At 42.1% G+C, this 16,186-nt stretch overlaps 1 protein-coding gene across 2 annotated transcripts in view; it reads left to right on the forward strand.

The window, feature by feature from the left end:
* PNPLA7 (patatin like domain 7, lysophospholipase) overlaps positions 1-16,186 on the forward strand; it is a 137,035-nt gene that overhangs the window by 12,799 nt on the left and 108,050 nt on the right. For both annotated transcript variants that reach the window (XM_082492495.1, XM_082492496.1), the window contains exons 9-15: positions 2,817-2,945; positions 4,339-4,419; positions 5,009-5,153; positions 5,719-5,811; positions 10,376-10,476; positions 11,388-11,534; positions 15,690-15,767. In XM_082492495.1, the coding sequence (XP_082348621.1) occupies positions 2,817-2,945; positions 4,339-4,419; positions 5,009-5,153; positions 5,719-5,811; positions 10,376-10,476; positions 11,388-11,534; positions 15,690-15,767 (774 nt within the window). The remainder of the gene's footprint in view (positions 1-2,816; positions 2,946-4,338; positions 4,420-5,008; positions 5,154-5,718; positions 5,812-10,375; positions 10,477-11,387; positions 11,535-15,689; positions 15,768-16,186) is intronic.

A 16,186-nucleotide genomic window follows, 5' to 3' on the forward strand; every position in this document is an offset into this window, starting at 1 on the left:
CATTCAGAGTTAAATGGGACCAATAGAGGTGACCTTTGATGCTGAGTGCTGGGGCTTTGGGCTTTACTCTGCCTTTGTCCTCCGTGTGGAGATGGTATTTGGAAAACGTGAGCGTGTGGCATAGTTGGAATGAAAAGGAAGAGACTGGGAGGAATATTGATCAATTGTCAGTGACTGATGGAAAAAAATGAAAGTATGAGGATTAAAAGAAGCTGAAAAAACACTTGGATAAAGGTGAGCCTGTAGGGCTTGAGTCAGTGGGTAAGGTAGGTGAGGTGGGCAAAGAAGTAACTGATTGCTGCAAGAACTTTGGGTTGCAGCAGTGTCGATGTAGTGCGAAGGACGGCAGGTGGGAGCAGAGGAAGACAAAATCCAAGCAATGGGAATAGGGAGAATGCGCCAGATTTTTGGGTACAAAAAGGAGTTACCACTCCAGGTGGGAGAATGTAAGGTTGTAGCAGATTTCTTAACCAAATTCGTTTGGATTTGGCCATTGGCTGTCATCTGGACTCAACTACGACTTTAGCTGTGACGTTTGTCACCTACAGCATTGAATTACTCCACAGCTATTAGAACAAGACAGAAGTGAATAGTTATCCGCATTGAGAACAAAAAGTTCTCAGTTGAAAAGCCGCTACTTCTCTACTGATTATAACTTAACAGTTCCTTGTGACCTCAGTATGTGATTGTAAAATATTATAATTTAAGCGTGGTATTCTCCGTGTGTGGCTGATTACATTATATTTGAGAGAACTGACAATTACGGGAATATTTCCTCTTCGCGTTCCCCTGACAGCTTTTAGCTCGTTCCAGCCCCGTTAGACGTGGTGGTTGGCCCTTTGAAAAGCAGGCTGCTCCCATGCAGGGCTTCCGAAAAGGAAAAAATTATATGCTGATGAAAAACTGGAGGGATGGGCTGTTCTTTGGAGAAGGCGGCTGCTGCATCATTATCTGTTATTATCCTAAAACTGGTTTTCTGAGAGACTGTCGGCATTGGTCTATCCTCAAACGAGCGCTGTTCAGAGAAAAACCCAAACGCTTTACTGGGTAGAATGTAGACCATATAAATGTGATATACAGCGCTTATTTGGCCCTTTTGAGTAACTGTTATGGAACACTGTTAAACTTATCTTATCTTTTGTCCAGCGACTGAAGATTTAATAGATTTCCTTAGTTTTTCCTTATGTATTTGGTACAGAGATTGGTAGTCGATACAGTTGATGGCAGGTGTAGCGATGTATGTACGTAAAAGCAGACGAGATACATTTTCTTTCATATTTGAGTACCAGGAGAATTCCAAATGACTTCTTCGTTTGTAGCCAGGCTGTAAACTTGCCTGTAAAAGAGGAATGTTGTATTTATTTTTGGCACAGCAAAAGGCACAGAAATGTAATTTGTTAATTTCTTTACTTAATTAAAAGAAACTCAGAAAAAATGAGGGTGCCTGGTAGCTTCGTGCTGTAGGTCAAAGATGTTTAAAATTTCAAATCCCTCAGGAACATGAAAACCAAAGCTATTAATATCATCCCCAGATTTTGTAAAAAGGTCAGCTGAAGTTGGTGTAATTAAGAAATTGGTTCCAATTAATTTCATTTAATTTTAGAATCTGCTTCATCGTGACTTCCAGACCAGCAATGCAGGGAGAGCTGTAGCTTTATTTTCTGGAGTGGTTATAGCTGTACCAAATGTATCTGGTTTGGTTTTGCTGTGTTCTTTAGGCAGAAATTTGATTGTGGTTAGTTGTCTGATGCTCTGGAAGACTTGCAAGTTTTTTCATTCGTAATCAGCATTTAGCATCTGTGTGTTTTGTGTTTGGAAAAATTTGCCTTCTGCTGCCCAGGAGGAGTGAAAGCTCCAGAAACTGTGACTGTGTTAAAGTAGAAACTCCATTTCTGCCTCAGCTCCTGCTCCGTACCACAAAAGGACTCCTTTTAATCTTAGAAATATTGGATAAATCAGTGTTTCATGTTATCAGTCAATGAATTTATGACTTACAGCTATTCTTTTCAGCATTTACTAATGGAGTAGAAGGAGCGTTGTCTGGAGTTTTTTAGCCAAGTTTTTTAGCCAGTAGATTTTTGTTAAAACTATTTTAATTCAAGGGGGAAAAATCCTAAAGCAGAGGCTTGCCTTCCAGTGTAAAAGTCTCTGCATTCTACCCGCTTAGAGTTTTATCTTTCTTTGGTTTATTAATTCTCCATCTGTTTTTTGAGCAACTCAGGATCGTCTAGACTCACTTTATCTCAAGTAAAGAGAAGCTGCTTGGCTTTGTCATTTGGAACATTTCAGAGATATGAAGATACATATATATATATCAAAACACAAGAAGTGTGCTTGTTTGGTTTTTTTTGCTTATTCCATTATGTATGTAATTGCTATGCAATTTTGTTATATTTTTTGCTGATTGTGTGAGTCTGTTATTGCAGCAAACAGCTTCGCCATCAGTACGGATAATAAAATTGACAAAACCTCTTTTCTCTGCAGTCTTGAATAGCTGGAGTTTGAAATGCTTCTGAAGCCTGGCTTTGTCTGTAATAAAAGTGTAACAGGGTTGACAGATTAGCTGGTTCCCTTCCTTTAGCTCTTGTTTCTCTGTCTCTGTTTAATGCTGGTGAAATAGCTGGTGTGGATTCACCTGCCCGTGCTGCCCTCATTACACCACCCCTAGGTCACGGAGCAGAAGTTGAAGGCGTTTTGTGGTCAGATGATGTCTGTCAAGCATTTGTGATATCAAAGGAGAAATTTGGGAAGTGATCAGGAGGAGTTGGGTCAGATAATTGGTGGATTAACCTTGTGTCTCTGAAACTTTCTGTTAGGGTCACCCTGCTCCTTATAAAACGGTCTCAGCCCGAGCAGCCATTCCGTCCACTATACTGCGACTTCCAGCCAGTGCCTTTCAAGACGTCTTCCAGAAATACCCTGAGACTCTTGTTAGAGTGGTACAGGTAAGCTTTGTTGTTAAGTAGAATTGGAGGGGGGAAAAAAATCACTCTAATTTCAAAATTAGAAGACATTTTGAAGTTCAGCAAGCTCAGCATCCTCTTGCAAATATGGAACTGTTGAGTAGAGCTTCTTTTCAAGGATTGGACTAGTTCTGCTGTTCCTCTTGCTCTTAGAATCCTAGACTTAATGATCTCAGCAGTAATCATGTACAGGAAGGAATAATTCATATATATATATATATATATATATATACACACACATACATTGAATCTGTTCCTGGATGTGACAGCCTCTCGAATCATCCTGCCCTGTGCTGTCAGCGTGTTGGTGCTGGTGGAGTAGAATGTCCTGGCGTGGGCTCTGCATCATGGTTATGCACCAACAAGGCTTCAAAATGGCTTAGAGCATGGAAAGGACTGTCGCGTATTCCAAAAAAGGACTGATGTACCCTCAGAAGCTGTTTGTTGATGAGTGATGCTTTGCAAAATTAATAAAATTCAGACTGATGTGAATTTCCACTTCAGAAGCAATTGTCAGCACCTGAGGAGAGAGCTGTGCTTGGTGTGAAAGTTCACCTTCCCTTGCCTTGTGGGTGCGTAGGCAGTCTTCACGTGAGCACCGCAAATACGTCCTGTACATTCTGCAAGTGGAAGCTGGTGCAGGGACTCGGGTATTAATGGTTTCAGTGTGGAGAGTTTGCCACGGGGCGCGTTGTCCCACGGGTACAATAGTCACCTGGGCGCACGTGACCTGATCGGTCGTTCTGGGCTGTCCTTTTGTTTTACTGTCACTTCTAAATCTTTCTGCCCTTGCAAACTGTTCTGGTATCGGGACGATTTATGAGCGACACGTGAACCTCCTAATTCTGGTGGTTGAGCAGAACAGATCATTATACCAATTTGATTTGCTCTGAGCGAGCTGATACAAAAAAGGTGATGGCTTAAGAGTGGGAATAAGGTGCCAGGGCAGAGGAAGGTCAGGTGGCAGTGATGTCTCGTGTTAGTTTAGAGCGTTTGCAGAGCGGTAGCGCAGGCTCTGTATGGGGAAAGCTGGAATCATCTTTTTTTTCATGAGGGGGAAAAATGGAAGCAAATGCTTTTGTTTCAAAGTGTGTTTATTATTAATGTTTACAGAAAACAAAAAACATTATTTGGTGTTTGGAAGTAGGGCTTTGGATTCTTGTGCCATCAAATGATTGTGAAGTCTTTGGTAAATTGCTTGAATCTGTCTTTGCCTCGATTTATCAACTGCTAAAAAGGAATTTCAGCTTAGGGTACAGTCTGTATTTTATAAAGTGCCTTCAGGTATTCTGGTACATAACTGTATCTGAATGCAAGAAGGAGTGTGGGAGAATGCTAAATCCATTCCTGTTGCCTCTCGATTTCCCATTTCTAGATCATCATGGTAAGGCTGCAGAGAGTGACGTTCCTCGCTTTGCACAACTACCTCGGTCTGACCACTGAGCTCTTCAACTGTGTAAGTTTGGTGTGTATTTTATGTGCTCTTCCTGTGCAGCCTGTCTCTGACAGGGCACAGAGAGGTTTTCCTTTTTTTGGAAGATCGTAAAGCAAGTCTTACATACTAATTTAATAATGACAGTACTTGAGAAGTAAGATACTGTTGTATAACCAGCCCATCAAATCTACCCTACACTGATGCCAGGGGGATTGGGGAGAGGGGAACAAGCCTAAACTTCAAAAGTTTGAAGTAGTACATCACTTCAAACTGGTGTCTGTGCATCACTGTGTGTGTACGTCAGTACGTCTCAGCAAGTCCTGACATGTTAATGGTACTGAGTTGCTTCTCCCTATAACAGTTCAAAGGATGATGGTGGAGGAGGACCTGGGAATATTTAAGCAAACTGGACATACATAAGTCCGTGGGCCATGGTGGGATGCGCCTAGGAGTGCTGGGGGAGCTGGCGGATGGCACTGCAAGGCCACCCTCCATAGTCTTAGCTCACCGCGACTGCGCGAAGTACCGCAGGGCTCGATGCAGGGTCCGGTCCTGTTGAACACGTGTGGGGGATGTGGTTTACGTTTGCCTTTTCCCTTGCTGCCTGCAGCAGAGCCAAGCCATCCCGCTCATCTCTGTGGCAAGTGTAACAGCTGGAGGAAGTTCGAGCAAAGCAGTGAAAAGACAAGTGTCTAACGTGTCAGAGGAAGATCGTGGCGACAAGTTTGAAAAGGCCGGGGAAGCACTGGAAATGGGTAATGTTTCTGGATATGTGTAGTGACTGTCCTTTGTGATGTTCTTTAACTGTTGAGTTATTCTTCAGAGGATTTTTATTTGATTAGGGTAGTTAGGGTTTATCTTAAATTGGTTTCAGGTTTGAAGTTTTAGAATAGTCCTTAGCTTTAATAGGAAATTAGTACTGTGGTGTTAATGATATCGAGGGGTGAGGAGGAGGGGAAAGAAACTGGCTCCTAATGTTGACTTCATAGGAGGGGCTGTGATAATTCTGCTTTTTAGATACTAGCAGAAGAGTTGCTAGATATGTGTAGGCTTTCGCATTGAAGTGTCAGTATGGAAGCTGAACCTAGGAAAATAGATTGAGTTGAGTTTTGCCTCTGAACCTGAAAAAAACTTTTAATTAAATCAAAAGCAGGAAGCAGGTTTAACCAATGTTTAACATTGGTGTCTCAAAACCTTTAACACAGCCTTTAAGTTTTAAAAGTGGGTAGTGAGAGGTTTTTGCTGTTAATGAAGTGTTTGTTTTTTTTCTTAGGGAGTGCCATGCCTTTACATTTGTGTAACTTTTTTTCTAAATTTCAGATATGTTGAGGGTTTCTGGTACAGAAAACTCTGAGCCTGTTTTCAGAAGAAGCCTTTCTTCACCTCCCTGTGCAGGCTCTGCAGAGGCCTCCAGTGAGTAGTGCTTGGCAAAACTGTGGGAAATATGTAATGTATCTAATCATATGGGGGGAGACAGATGCTCTCTGGAGCACTGGGTTGGATAGTCTTCCCGTTTATGTTAGGTAATCATCTTGCAGTAGTACTGCTTCTTAATCATTTGCCAAAATTATTTTCTGGAGTAACAAATGGGCTGTTATCTACGAGAGCATTCCCTTGCTGTCTTTATTAGCCATGGGGAACATACAGTAATTTGGCTACTGAGAGACCTGCAAATGAAAAGCTTTATTAATTGATATAACTGAAACGAAGTGAGTTATGATGATATGCTGTCATCTGTCATGCAAAAGATGACACACGGTTCTTGCTTAGCTGATTATTCCAAAGAGCACATTACATGGCTTTGTTGCTTTTAGAGGAATGTTTTTTGAGTGGGTAATAAAGGTGATTTATCATTTAATGCTCTGATGAGGCATTTGTAAGGCTGAGCTGTTTTGATGCTGCAGTATTCTTTTTGGTGAACTTCAGTCGTCTGCACTGGAGACATCTTCCTCTGAGCCAGCTGTTCAGGGAAGCTTTATGGCCAAGGTGGAGAAACTGGGAGTTCTTGGGTGAATCACAGAAGGAAGGCGTTCTCTCATTAGCTGCATACTGAACTAACGATCTTGAAGTAGCTGTAAGGTCATGCTTAGATACCGTAGTCATTACGGAGGTACTGGTAACAGAGAAGTCACAAAAAGTTTGATCAGTGGAATTGAGGCACCCTGCATCCATTAGAAGATAGGTGTATTGCTTCCGTGGACTGTTAAATGGTTTAGGAAATAAGAACATAGTATGAGGGGTTAGAGAGTAGGGAGGGAAGGAGAGAGGAGGGAGACAGGCTGAGGGGGCCCTCGGCGTTGGGGACCTTCCCTGCTGTAAGGTTTCTAACACTTGTTGCTCTCCAGTTAAGTTGGTGGTACGTACAGAAGAGAAGAATGGGTAGTTGCTTCTTTTTTAACAATAGAGACCTGATTCGCGTCCTTTTCGATTTCTGCTGTGCAATTGTACAGTGTCCCAGTTACAGTTTTTCATAACTTCCATGGTACTGTCCAGAGGAATGGATGTGATGAAGAAGTAGGATTTTGGATATGTAGCTCATCTTTCTGAACCAGGGAAGCAAATTAAGGGAAAACATTGAAGTGACCCACGCAAGTCTTGGCCTTCGCGCTACGTGGTACAAAATGTACCAGCCGACCTGATTCAGTGGCGAATTAAGTAGTGCTTCCTCGAGCCTCTGAACGCAGCCACTTTTCCCCAGGGGAATCAGTAGGTCCCTGAGATCTGCCTCTGACTTTTAAGGCAGAGTCCGCGCGTGTTCCTAGAAGCTTTCATGTGGAAGGATCCTGGTGTACTTGACAGTGAATCTGTCCATTTGTCCTTCCTTTCTCCTTTTATGTGTCGTAAGAATTATGTCAGGGTACACAGAGCTTAGCAGAGAGAGAAAATTAATTTTTACTGACTGAAGAGCATATCTAATTGGGTAATTATGATTTGCCTCTGTTAACGGAGCTGATTTCTGCTCACTGCACTGAGGTTACAGTCACCGTTTAGCTTGCAGGGAAAGTATCTTGATGTCTGTAATGAAAAGATGAAGAACTTCCTTCAGATTCTATTCCACTACGTTACTGTGCGTTCAGACTCCATGGGAATACTGATTATGTTTATTATTGATTCAGAGGAAAAAGCACTGTCTGTTATTAGAGTCATACAGGTGCTATTATCTCAGCTTCTCTTTGATTTGCTTGGCTGATTTGAATTAACAAAAACGGCTAAATGTTACTTGGGGGAAAACATTTTTGCCTCGGTCGCTCCTGGGGGTTGGGGTGTGAATTTGTTCTTCTGGTTTTTATATAGCTGTCTAACTGGGAACAGGGCAGGTGTGTAGGTGAGGGCAGTAAGTGGTGACATACAGCCCCGTCAGCTCAGGCTGGTCTGCTTCTGAAGTCCAGTAACCCTTCCTGGGGAGGAACATGTGCTTGGGCCATATGGAGTATCTGGGCAGAGGAATTAGATAAACAAAATAAAAATCTTTTATATGTGATAACTTAATCAGTTTCATTGTTCCTGGAAATAAGTGTTCCCAACTTAAATTTTTTTAAGGTTAAATAGCAGTTATCTTTTATTGGTTGGTTTGTTGGGGTTTTTATCAAGAGTTTTGTCAAAGAGTGCTTTTCCTTCTTCAAAACTGAAGCCGTGACCCTACAGCATACAGGAGGAGCACAGGACCGCCCGCGTTAGGGAGAGCAGGTATTTCAGCCCGCGAGTACTTGGCCGGAGAGAGGCGGCTGAAGCGCTGCCAGGGACTGTGTCACTTGCCATTGTTTGTGCAGCGACTACTTCCATACCAGCAGTGTGTGGGATACCAGCGAGCATGTGTTCATCAAACAGGGTTGCATTCCGCTCTTGAGTTTCCCACTGCCTTCTGTTCTTTTGACTCAACGGTTCTAGTTAAAGCTCGTTCTGCTGTATCCTTTCTACCTCCCATTTGAGCAACAAGACAGTTTAATTAATCACTGTGTGGGAAGCTACGGCTGAGATGAAGACTTCGACTTTGAATAGAAGTCTGGTAGACATAAGCTTTCACTCTTAGAATGCCGCCTCTTTTTCCTCTCTCTGATTTTTTTTTTTTTTTTTTTTTTTTAATATGCAAAGCGATGTAGAGGATGCTTTTCATGCCTACATGCCCATTATCAGATTCTTTAGGTTTAACCTGAGAAGTGTGTGTTTAAGTTTAAAATGCACTTGGTGTATTGGGGCTTAATAATTATGCTGACACTGTGATTTGTGGGGCAGTATAAATGACAGGTAGTCAAATCAGCCCATATGGAGTTCCATGCTGCTATTTCTACTATCCCAGCTTTTTTTTTTTTATGTTTATAACTAATTTAGGGTCTTTAATGTTGCAGTGTGTATGAAATTCAGTTAGCAGTTAGCAGCAGCAACTGCTTTTTTTTTTTTTTTCTTCTATTTTTTTTTTTTTGGCCCTATGGTTTGTAAGTTTTGCTGATGACAATCTTTGGGTCAGCTTATGGGGTTTCTTGGTCATAGGCTGATCATTAAATGATGTTATGATCCCACTGGCAGATGTGGATTTACTACATGCAAAGATTTGTTTGTATTTGTAGGTAACATGGAAAAGAGTACTCTGAGGTGGATCTGAATCTTTGGGACAGTCGGATTCTCTCCTTGTCCTAGCTGGGGTGGAGATAGGAGTCATGCTCCTTCGGAAAGAAAATAATTGTATTTTTAAAATTAAATTTATAGACAGCTGTTCATGGGAGGGTAATTTCACATGACAATAGGTAACAAGGGTGTAAATATAGGACAGCTCCCCATTTCCAAAAGCTGACTTTCCACAGATCGGGGAAGTTCTAGGCAAACCTAAGTGTGTGTGTGTGTGTGTGTGTAGAGAGAGGAGGATGGGGGAGAAATTCAGAATTAAAGCTGAAGCCCTTTCAGAGTTTATTAGGTAACAGAATTCAACAGTCAGTGAAGACAATTGCTTTTTCTAAGGGCCCATCCTATTTTTGAGCAGCAATTTGTATTTAAAAAAAGCAAAAGTACAAGAACAATGTGGTGACAGAAGGAAAAAGGCGTAAGGGAGAAAACTTCAACTTTTCTGAATACAGTATATTTCTGAGATACATTAGGCACAGGGATATGATAGAAATGATTATAGGTTTATTTGTTAAAAGAAATTGCAATTTCTGCATGGTTCTTAAACTCATCTGTAAATCCTCAGGCTGATAGGTGGGTATCCTGTGCTAGGGAATTAAATAGGAAGCCTTTCCCAGTTACGTTTGCGTTATTGATTATCTCGGATAAGTTCCTGGAAGGTGGATGGGACAGCCAAGGAGCTAATATAATTAAGATGTGTTAAAATTGGGAAGTAAGGAATAGATGTCGTTAGGGACTTCAAATTCATGAATTAAAGAATTCCCTTACAGGTCCCACTTAGTTATCTGTCAGCGCATGATGTGTACTGAAAGTTTGGATAAGTTATAGAAAAGATCCGAAATTATTTTCGGCACTTGGAGGGAGGGGGGAGGGGAAGAAGGGGGGCAATGCTTTCTGTGGAGAGACTTTAAGAAGTTGCTGATCATAATATTCTCTCTGTGAAAGCTCTTGTACAAAAAGACGTTCTTTGGTTTAGTGGAGAAAAGGTTAATAAGAATCATTTCCTGAAAACAATGAGGCAAATCTGTTTGGTGGATTTGCCTCTTCCTGATAATCTTCGGATGCAAATGACTTTGTTTTGTCTACCCCAAAATAATAATTGTACTCTGTACAAGAGTGAATGTGGGAATTTTGGGATGTATTGTATACATGGGCTCAGCTGAGGATGTGTAAAGTTCCCATCAGATCTTCCAGGTCAAAAGGAACTAGGAAATAAATAAGAATATGAAGATATCACTCAGCTTCAGGAATGAACGAACAAACAAACAAAAAGTTGCTCGACTTCATCTACTGTCTGCTATTTCTGAGAAACTGTATTGAAGGCGGTGCTTTAAAAAAAAGATTTTTATTTTGCTCGTAGATAATTCCAGCAGTGCAAAGTCAGACATGGGCATGGCCTATGAAAGAGCCAGAGTGCACTTTGGCTCGGAGGACACTGCCAGCAGTCCCGTCGTGGGCAAGGTGGGTCTTCTCCCTGGGAGGCTCCAACGCGTTTCTTGCATTGTTCTTCCTTCCCCATCCTTACTCCTCGAGTCATTCACATGTGTTCTCCCTTCCTTTGGAACTCTGCCCTTGCAACTCTGAGAATTGTGGTTTTTGGTGGCCTTCTATCAGTGTGTCTTAACTTACAGTTGTTTCAGTAGATTTTTTGCTGACTGTTCGGGCTTTTTAGTGCAGATCTTGAAACTGTGGAGGTTCCCTTGGCAAGTAATGGGAAAGCATGCTGCAACTTCTTGGTTTTAGGTATTGCCTTCCTCTGACTCATCAAAAGGATTATTTGGAAAGCTAAATTTGTCAGACCACGCTTTATTTGGGAGAATTACTTTGCAGCAAGGAATTAAAGGCTTGTATCAGCCTGGGAACTTCCTGTAGGTTTTCAGTCATGTTTTTTAAATCTCTTTTTCTTTTTGTGGTCTGCATTTTACAAATCCTGACCTGGAAGTTAAGAGTGGAAAAAATGCTCTTGAATTATAAAACTGCAAACCAAAATCTGAAGAGAAACTGTGGCTCTGTGTGACCTTGATGGACATTTTCTTTTCGTCCATCTTTGCACACGGTGTTGATCTAGTTTTAGTTCTGTCGAGCTGGCAGCTGCCCACTTTCTGAAAAGTCTCTTATTCTTCCCTTTCGCAAGCTGCGATGAGTAACTTTGCCTTGAATGTCGAGCTTTGCAGAAAAATACAAGGATAATGAAGTTAGCAAGCTGTTGCTTTTTTGGAAACCTTGCCTTTTTTTTTTTTTTTTTTTTTTTTTTTTTGTTCAGACCACCAGTTGTGGTGGATAGAGAACACGGCTGATATGGCAAGTTCTTGTTGGGTGGGTGCCAGTTATAACATCTAAACTGATACTTGTTGTGTATCTGCTCTTTGCAGTCGATATTGAAGAAGACTGTGACGGTGACAGAAACTCCTTCAGCGGTTTTCCATTACAGCGCTGTGCAAGATTCCTGTAACAGCAAACATATTGATGCCATCGTCGAAGCAGCAAAGAAAGACCTTTCAACCTTGATGAAACTTGATGTAAGTTATTGCAGGAAGAAATGGCTTTGGTTTTGCTTTTCATCTCATTCTGCCAGGCACTAAAAAGGAAATCGTCTCCCTAGTACGCTGTAGACGAGCCGAATGGTTTATTCTCTAGTCTGTTGAAGTTATTAGCAGGACTGAAATAAATCTGAATTATTCTGCCGTTTGAGAGGACCGTACTGAAAAGCACTGCATGAATCTCTTCTCACTGTGTACAGATTTATCCATGCAAGAAGTAAATGTAGAATTTCTGCCGCCTTGTAATTTCATGCTCTCGCATAGTGTGTGAAGAAGTTACACGAAAGCGTTCAGGTGACTGCTGAATGTATTCCTCCTGTCGGCGTAGCATCTGAGCCCCTGGTTTGATTTTTGAAATAGAGTCTATTTGCCGTTGGCTATGAGTGCACCTCGGAGCCGAGTGACGGTGCCGTGCCCATCCCGCCTTGAGCGGCCGTCGGTACTGAGCTCAGCCCCTGCTCATCGCCTTCGTGTTGTGAGAAGCAATGAAAGTGTTTGTTTGCATCATTCCTATGGTTCCAGCTGCGTTTCATGAGAGGTGTGGCTGTTCATGCAGCTAATCGGACAATCTGGGAAAACTGTACATCTGTCTAAACTGGTTACAGATAAGATATCCTCGTTTTATTACAGCATAGATTTCCTGTAACTCGAGTCTGTTGATGCTGCCAGAGGCACGGGCACAGCTGCTGCAGCCTCTGCCTCTGCTTTAAGAGCTCTCTCCAAACAACACTTGCTAGAACTTTAAGGATTTTACTTTTTGGATTTTAAAATTCCCTGCCGACTTCCTCATTATTCCCCTTGCACCTTCAGAACCTTGGTCACGGTCTTTCAGCCGCTGGCAGAGGCTCAAGGTACATGCTCTGCCTTGCCGCTGGTTTGCCTAAGGGCTGCGGTGCTGTCTGTTCGTCTGCAGGGGACTTCCCTGTCTTGTTGCGTTAATTTTCAGTTTTTTTTTTCAGGCATTTATATCCTCCTGAAAAGGCTACAGAGTATTTTAGAAGAAATTCTTGTTACAGATGGGAGCACCTAGTCGTACTTTACTCCATCTGTTGTCTTCAGCCTTCTGTTCTTGATAGGACGGGCCTCAGGCTCTGCTTGTGGCAAAAGTTTGTACCCAATATACAACTGATGTCTTCCTTTGCAGACCTATGGGATCATGAGGAAAAATTCCAAGATCACTGAAGCTACTGATTACAGCAATTTTTTTTTTTTTTTTTTGGGGGGGGGGGGATAATCTATAATAAGTTTCTCAGTAATTAACAGTAAACAGATAAGAGTTGAAGTTGAACTGGGACAGTATCCTTAAAATGCAGCATCTAATAGGCAGTGTTTTTAATAAGGAGATCTAAATAGTAAGGAAAGAAGGTAGGCTTTCCAAACTCTGATATTACAGCAACTCAGTTTTTCTCAAGCAAATAAGAATGTGATGGAACATAGCCAGATGCTAGAAATCTTATTTAAAGGTCAATGTTAGTTTTTTCTATGCAGGATAGCAGAAGATGATTCTTCTACAGGCAATGGAAGAGAAGTCTTATTGTGTTTAAAATAATTGTTCAATACTGCTTACATAAAGGAAGAAAATGAATTCTGAAAGCTCTTCTCTTAAAAACATTAGTTCAGATCTTTTATTTCTTAGCTGGCTGGAGGCATTTTAAGATGTCATTTTTCAGAGCAGCCAATCAGTGTGAATAAAATCAAAGATGTTTTGCTGACAGATGGTGGTGGTTTGTTTTTTGGTTGTTTGGTAGTTTATTTTTTTTTCCATGAGACTGAGAGAGAGGAGGGGATAATTTGCTGTAGAAGAGGCAGTATTATTTCAAATGGCCCTCAGGTATCTGACTTGAGAATTAACTTTTTTGTTTTTCTTTCCCTCTAAACTTGAATTCCTTGGGGCACTGTCATGAATGGTTTTCAATCTCGTACAACTTTTGCATGTTTTCAGCTTTAGCTGCAGTTAGAAGAGTTAAACAACGCTGCAGGGCGTGTGTTCTGCGTGAGTTACGAGGGGATTGAGTCGCTTCCTTTGACAGAAAAATTATTTGTCTGGCTTAGTTCATTACTGCTTTTGTTTATTGTTTATAAGTGGTTTGTGCTTTCACTTCTGCATCATAAACCTCTACTACTTTATTATCTACTACAGTAACACAAAGAAACTTGCTGTGAAATGGGTTTTGTTGTGCTAGCCACTTCTTTTCCTCAAAGCTAGTGGCTGGAGGGGATCGGTGCAGTTACTGAGCTCAAACCTTGTCGGGATGCAGTGCTGAATTTGGGGACGCTGGTCTTGCCCATTCAAGAGAGAAGATACTAGACAGGGTGGATCTTGTCTATGATCTTGTTTGTCAACTCCTCTATTGCTTAATCAGCGTAGTAATAGCACAGAAAAGTAAGATTTGAAGGACTGCTTGGAGGCCATTCAGCCTCTTTCCGTGCCCGGGGCAGAATCCAATATTGCCAACTCATTTCTGGTGGGATTTTGTCTAAGCTGTTCTTAAAGATCACCAATGATGAGGACTTCACAGCTTTGTGTGCAGTCTACTCCAATGCTTAAGTAGCCTTGGCTTATCTGAGAAAAATCTTTGCAGCAATTTTTGTTAGAGCTAACGCAGCCAAAAAAAGTAGAACTCAGGAGGGAGATCTCCCTTAGTGTGAGATACTTTCGTAGTTAAAACTTTGTCTTTAAGGTATAGGTAATACTATACAACCATAAATGTATAAATATAGAAAAAACATTATAGAAATTAGTTGAGTTGATATTGCTGAACTGAAATATTTTGACAGGTGCTTGTCAGGTTCTTTGCATTGGATATGTTCCCATGAAACAGACTGGTTTCAATAAAACTATTTTTTGATGAAAATCTGTTCTTTTTATCAGCTGTAGGTGTAAAGAATAATTCCGATTATTTCACTTGCTCTATTTTTTTCAGCCAAAAATCAAAAGAGAAAAACTTGGCATAACAATTACAGTGATAGAATGTTTACATCTCTGTGATGTTGTTTTCCCGCTGCAATAAGGTTAATGACTATGGGCAGATTCTGCTGTGCTGCTTGTGCTGAATTGTGTCTTACTGTGCGCGCAGCTCTCTTGCTTTTCGTGGTTCTTCCTCGGTGGCAAAGTACCGGACACAGGAGTGTCTGGCTTTGCCTTGCGGAGACACTGCAAGATGCCAGGACTGCACTGTCACTCTTCAGCATGAAGCAAGAGTCCCCGAATTGAGCCTACGGTACTGCCCTTGCCTCTTCGCATCATGATAATAAGATGTTGAGCTTCTGAAGATTTGCTGGTTTGGGTGAAAGTTTTGCCGAAGCAAAGGGGGCCCGAAGGATTAGGGTTTGACACTGACTGCCCGTGGGCACTGCATTGTGTGGGGACTTCTTTGAGATGAAAACGAATCCTCTCGGTGCCTGGTGGCTCTCTGTGTCACGTACTCAGGGTTTCAGCGGTGACCAGCTTTGGAGCTGGGAAGGATCGGCTGATGCGCTTCACCAGATCGGCTCCTCACCACTGCAGGGGTTTGGGGTTGAGTCCAAACCGAAGGCAAGACGTGGAAAGACCCTCCCTCCCTCCCGTGTGCTTGTCAGTCGGGAGGAAAATTCCCACTCTCCCGACAGTCTGTGTGTGCACACACAAGAATTCACTCCTTTGGGGAAGCTTTTGGGCTACAGTGTGTATGAAGATGTGCTGCGCCTGCACAGCGCTGCTGAGCTGTGTGACCAGGGGAGGGCTGCGATAAAGCAAGCGTTAGATCATCTTCTCCAGTTCCTCTGTGATGTAGACAGTCTCCTCTGATTTCACTTTCCTTTGAAAATAACTTTATATTTCATGATTTTCATGCCAGCTGATGAAGGTCTCTTCGTTGTAGAACCTTGAGTCTGGGGGCAAAACAGACAAGTATAAAATCCTGAAGAATCTAAGTCTGATCAATTGAAATGAATTAAAGCTTTTTTCTTCTGGAAGAAATGTTTGTTGGGTAGAGAAATACAAAAATCGTGCACTATATTTTAAAGAGATTCATGTACGTGCAACATCTTCTTTAATAACTATTATTGCTTGTTATTTCAATGCTTCCTCACATTCTTGGATCTTTACATGTGCACAGACAAGTAAATTGTACCCCCCGCTGCTTTCTTCTCCAGGATCCTTCATTGCTGAATGGCAAAGTGACGCTGCATCACGTTACTGCTGGCACTGTGCTGTCGAGGCAAGGAGATCAGGTGAGTGAGCATCGTCTGAGAGCAGAGAGAACCTAAGTCTGGCTCAGTCTTTCCTCCAACCATAAGATATTTATACACATTGATGATGATAAAGAAAGAAATCCCCCCCCCCCCCCCGACCTCTCCCACGCCTTCTCTTCTCGAGGTGAAGCAATCCTGGCTCGCAGACGGAGCAGCAGCATAGCCAGAGTGGAAGGCTGGTACCGGTCTGTCTTCAGCTCTTGTGTACCTTCACGAGAAGGTGTGGAGTATCGCACCTCCATCCTTCCTGAGCGGGTACGGAGATGGGGCTGCCCTTTCTCATGCCCTGCCCTGCAGGCTTTCCCTCTTGTCACTCACTTGCAGTGAAGTAATCCCCTCTCCCCCCCCCCCCCCCAAATCCAATGTTACTTGTTTATAGCAAAATGTATTTAGGATAT

The sequence above is a fragment of the Vanellus vanellus genome (genome assembly GCF_965231255.1).
Source record: "Vanellus vanellus genome assembly, chromosome: 18".
Classification (NCBI taxonomy): domain Eukaryota; kingdom Metazoa; phylum Chordata; class Aves; order Charadriiformes; family Charadriidae; genus Vanellus; species Vanellus vanellus.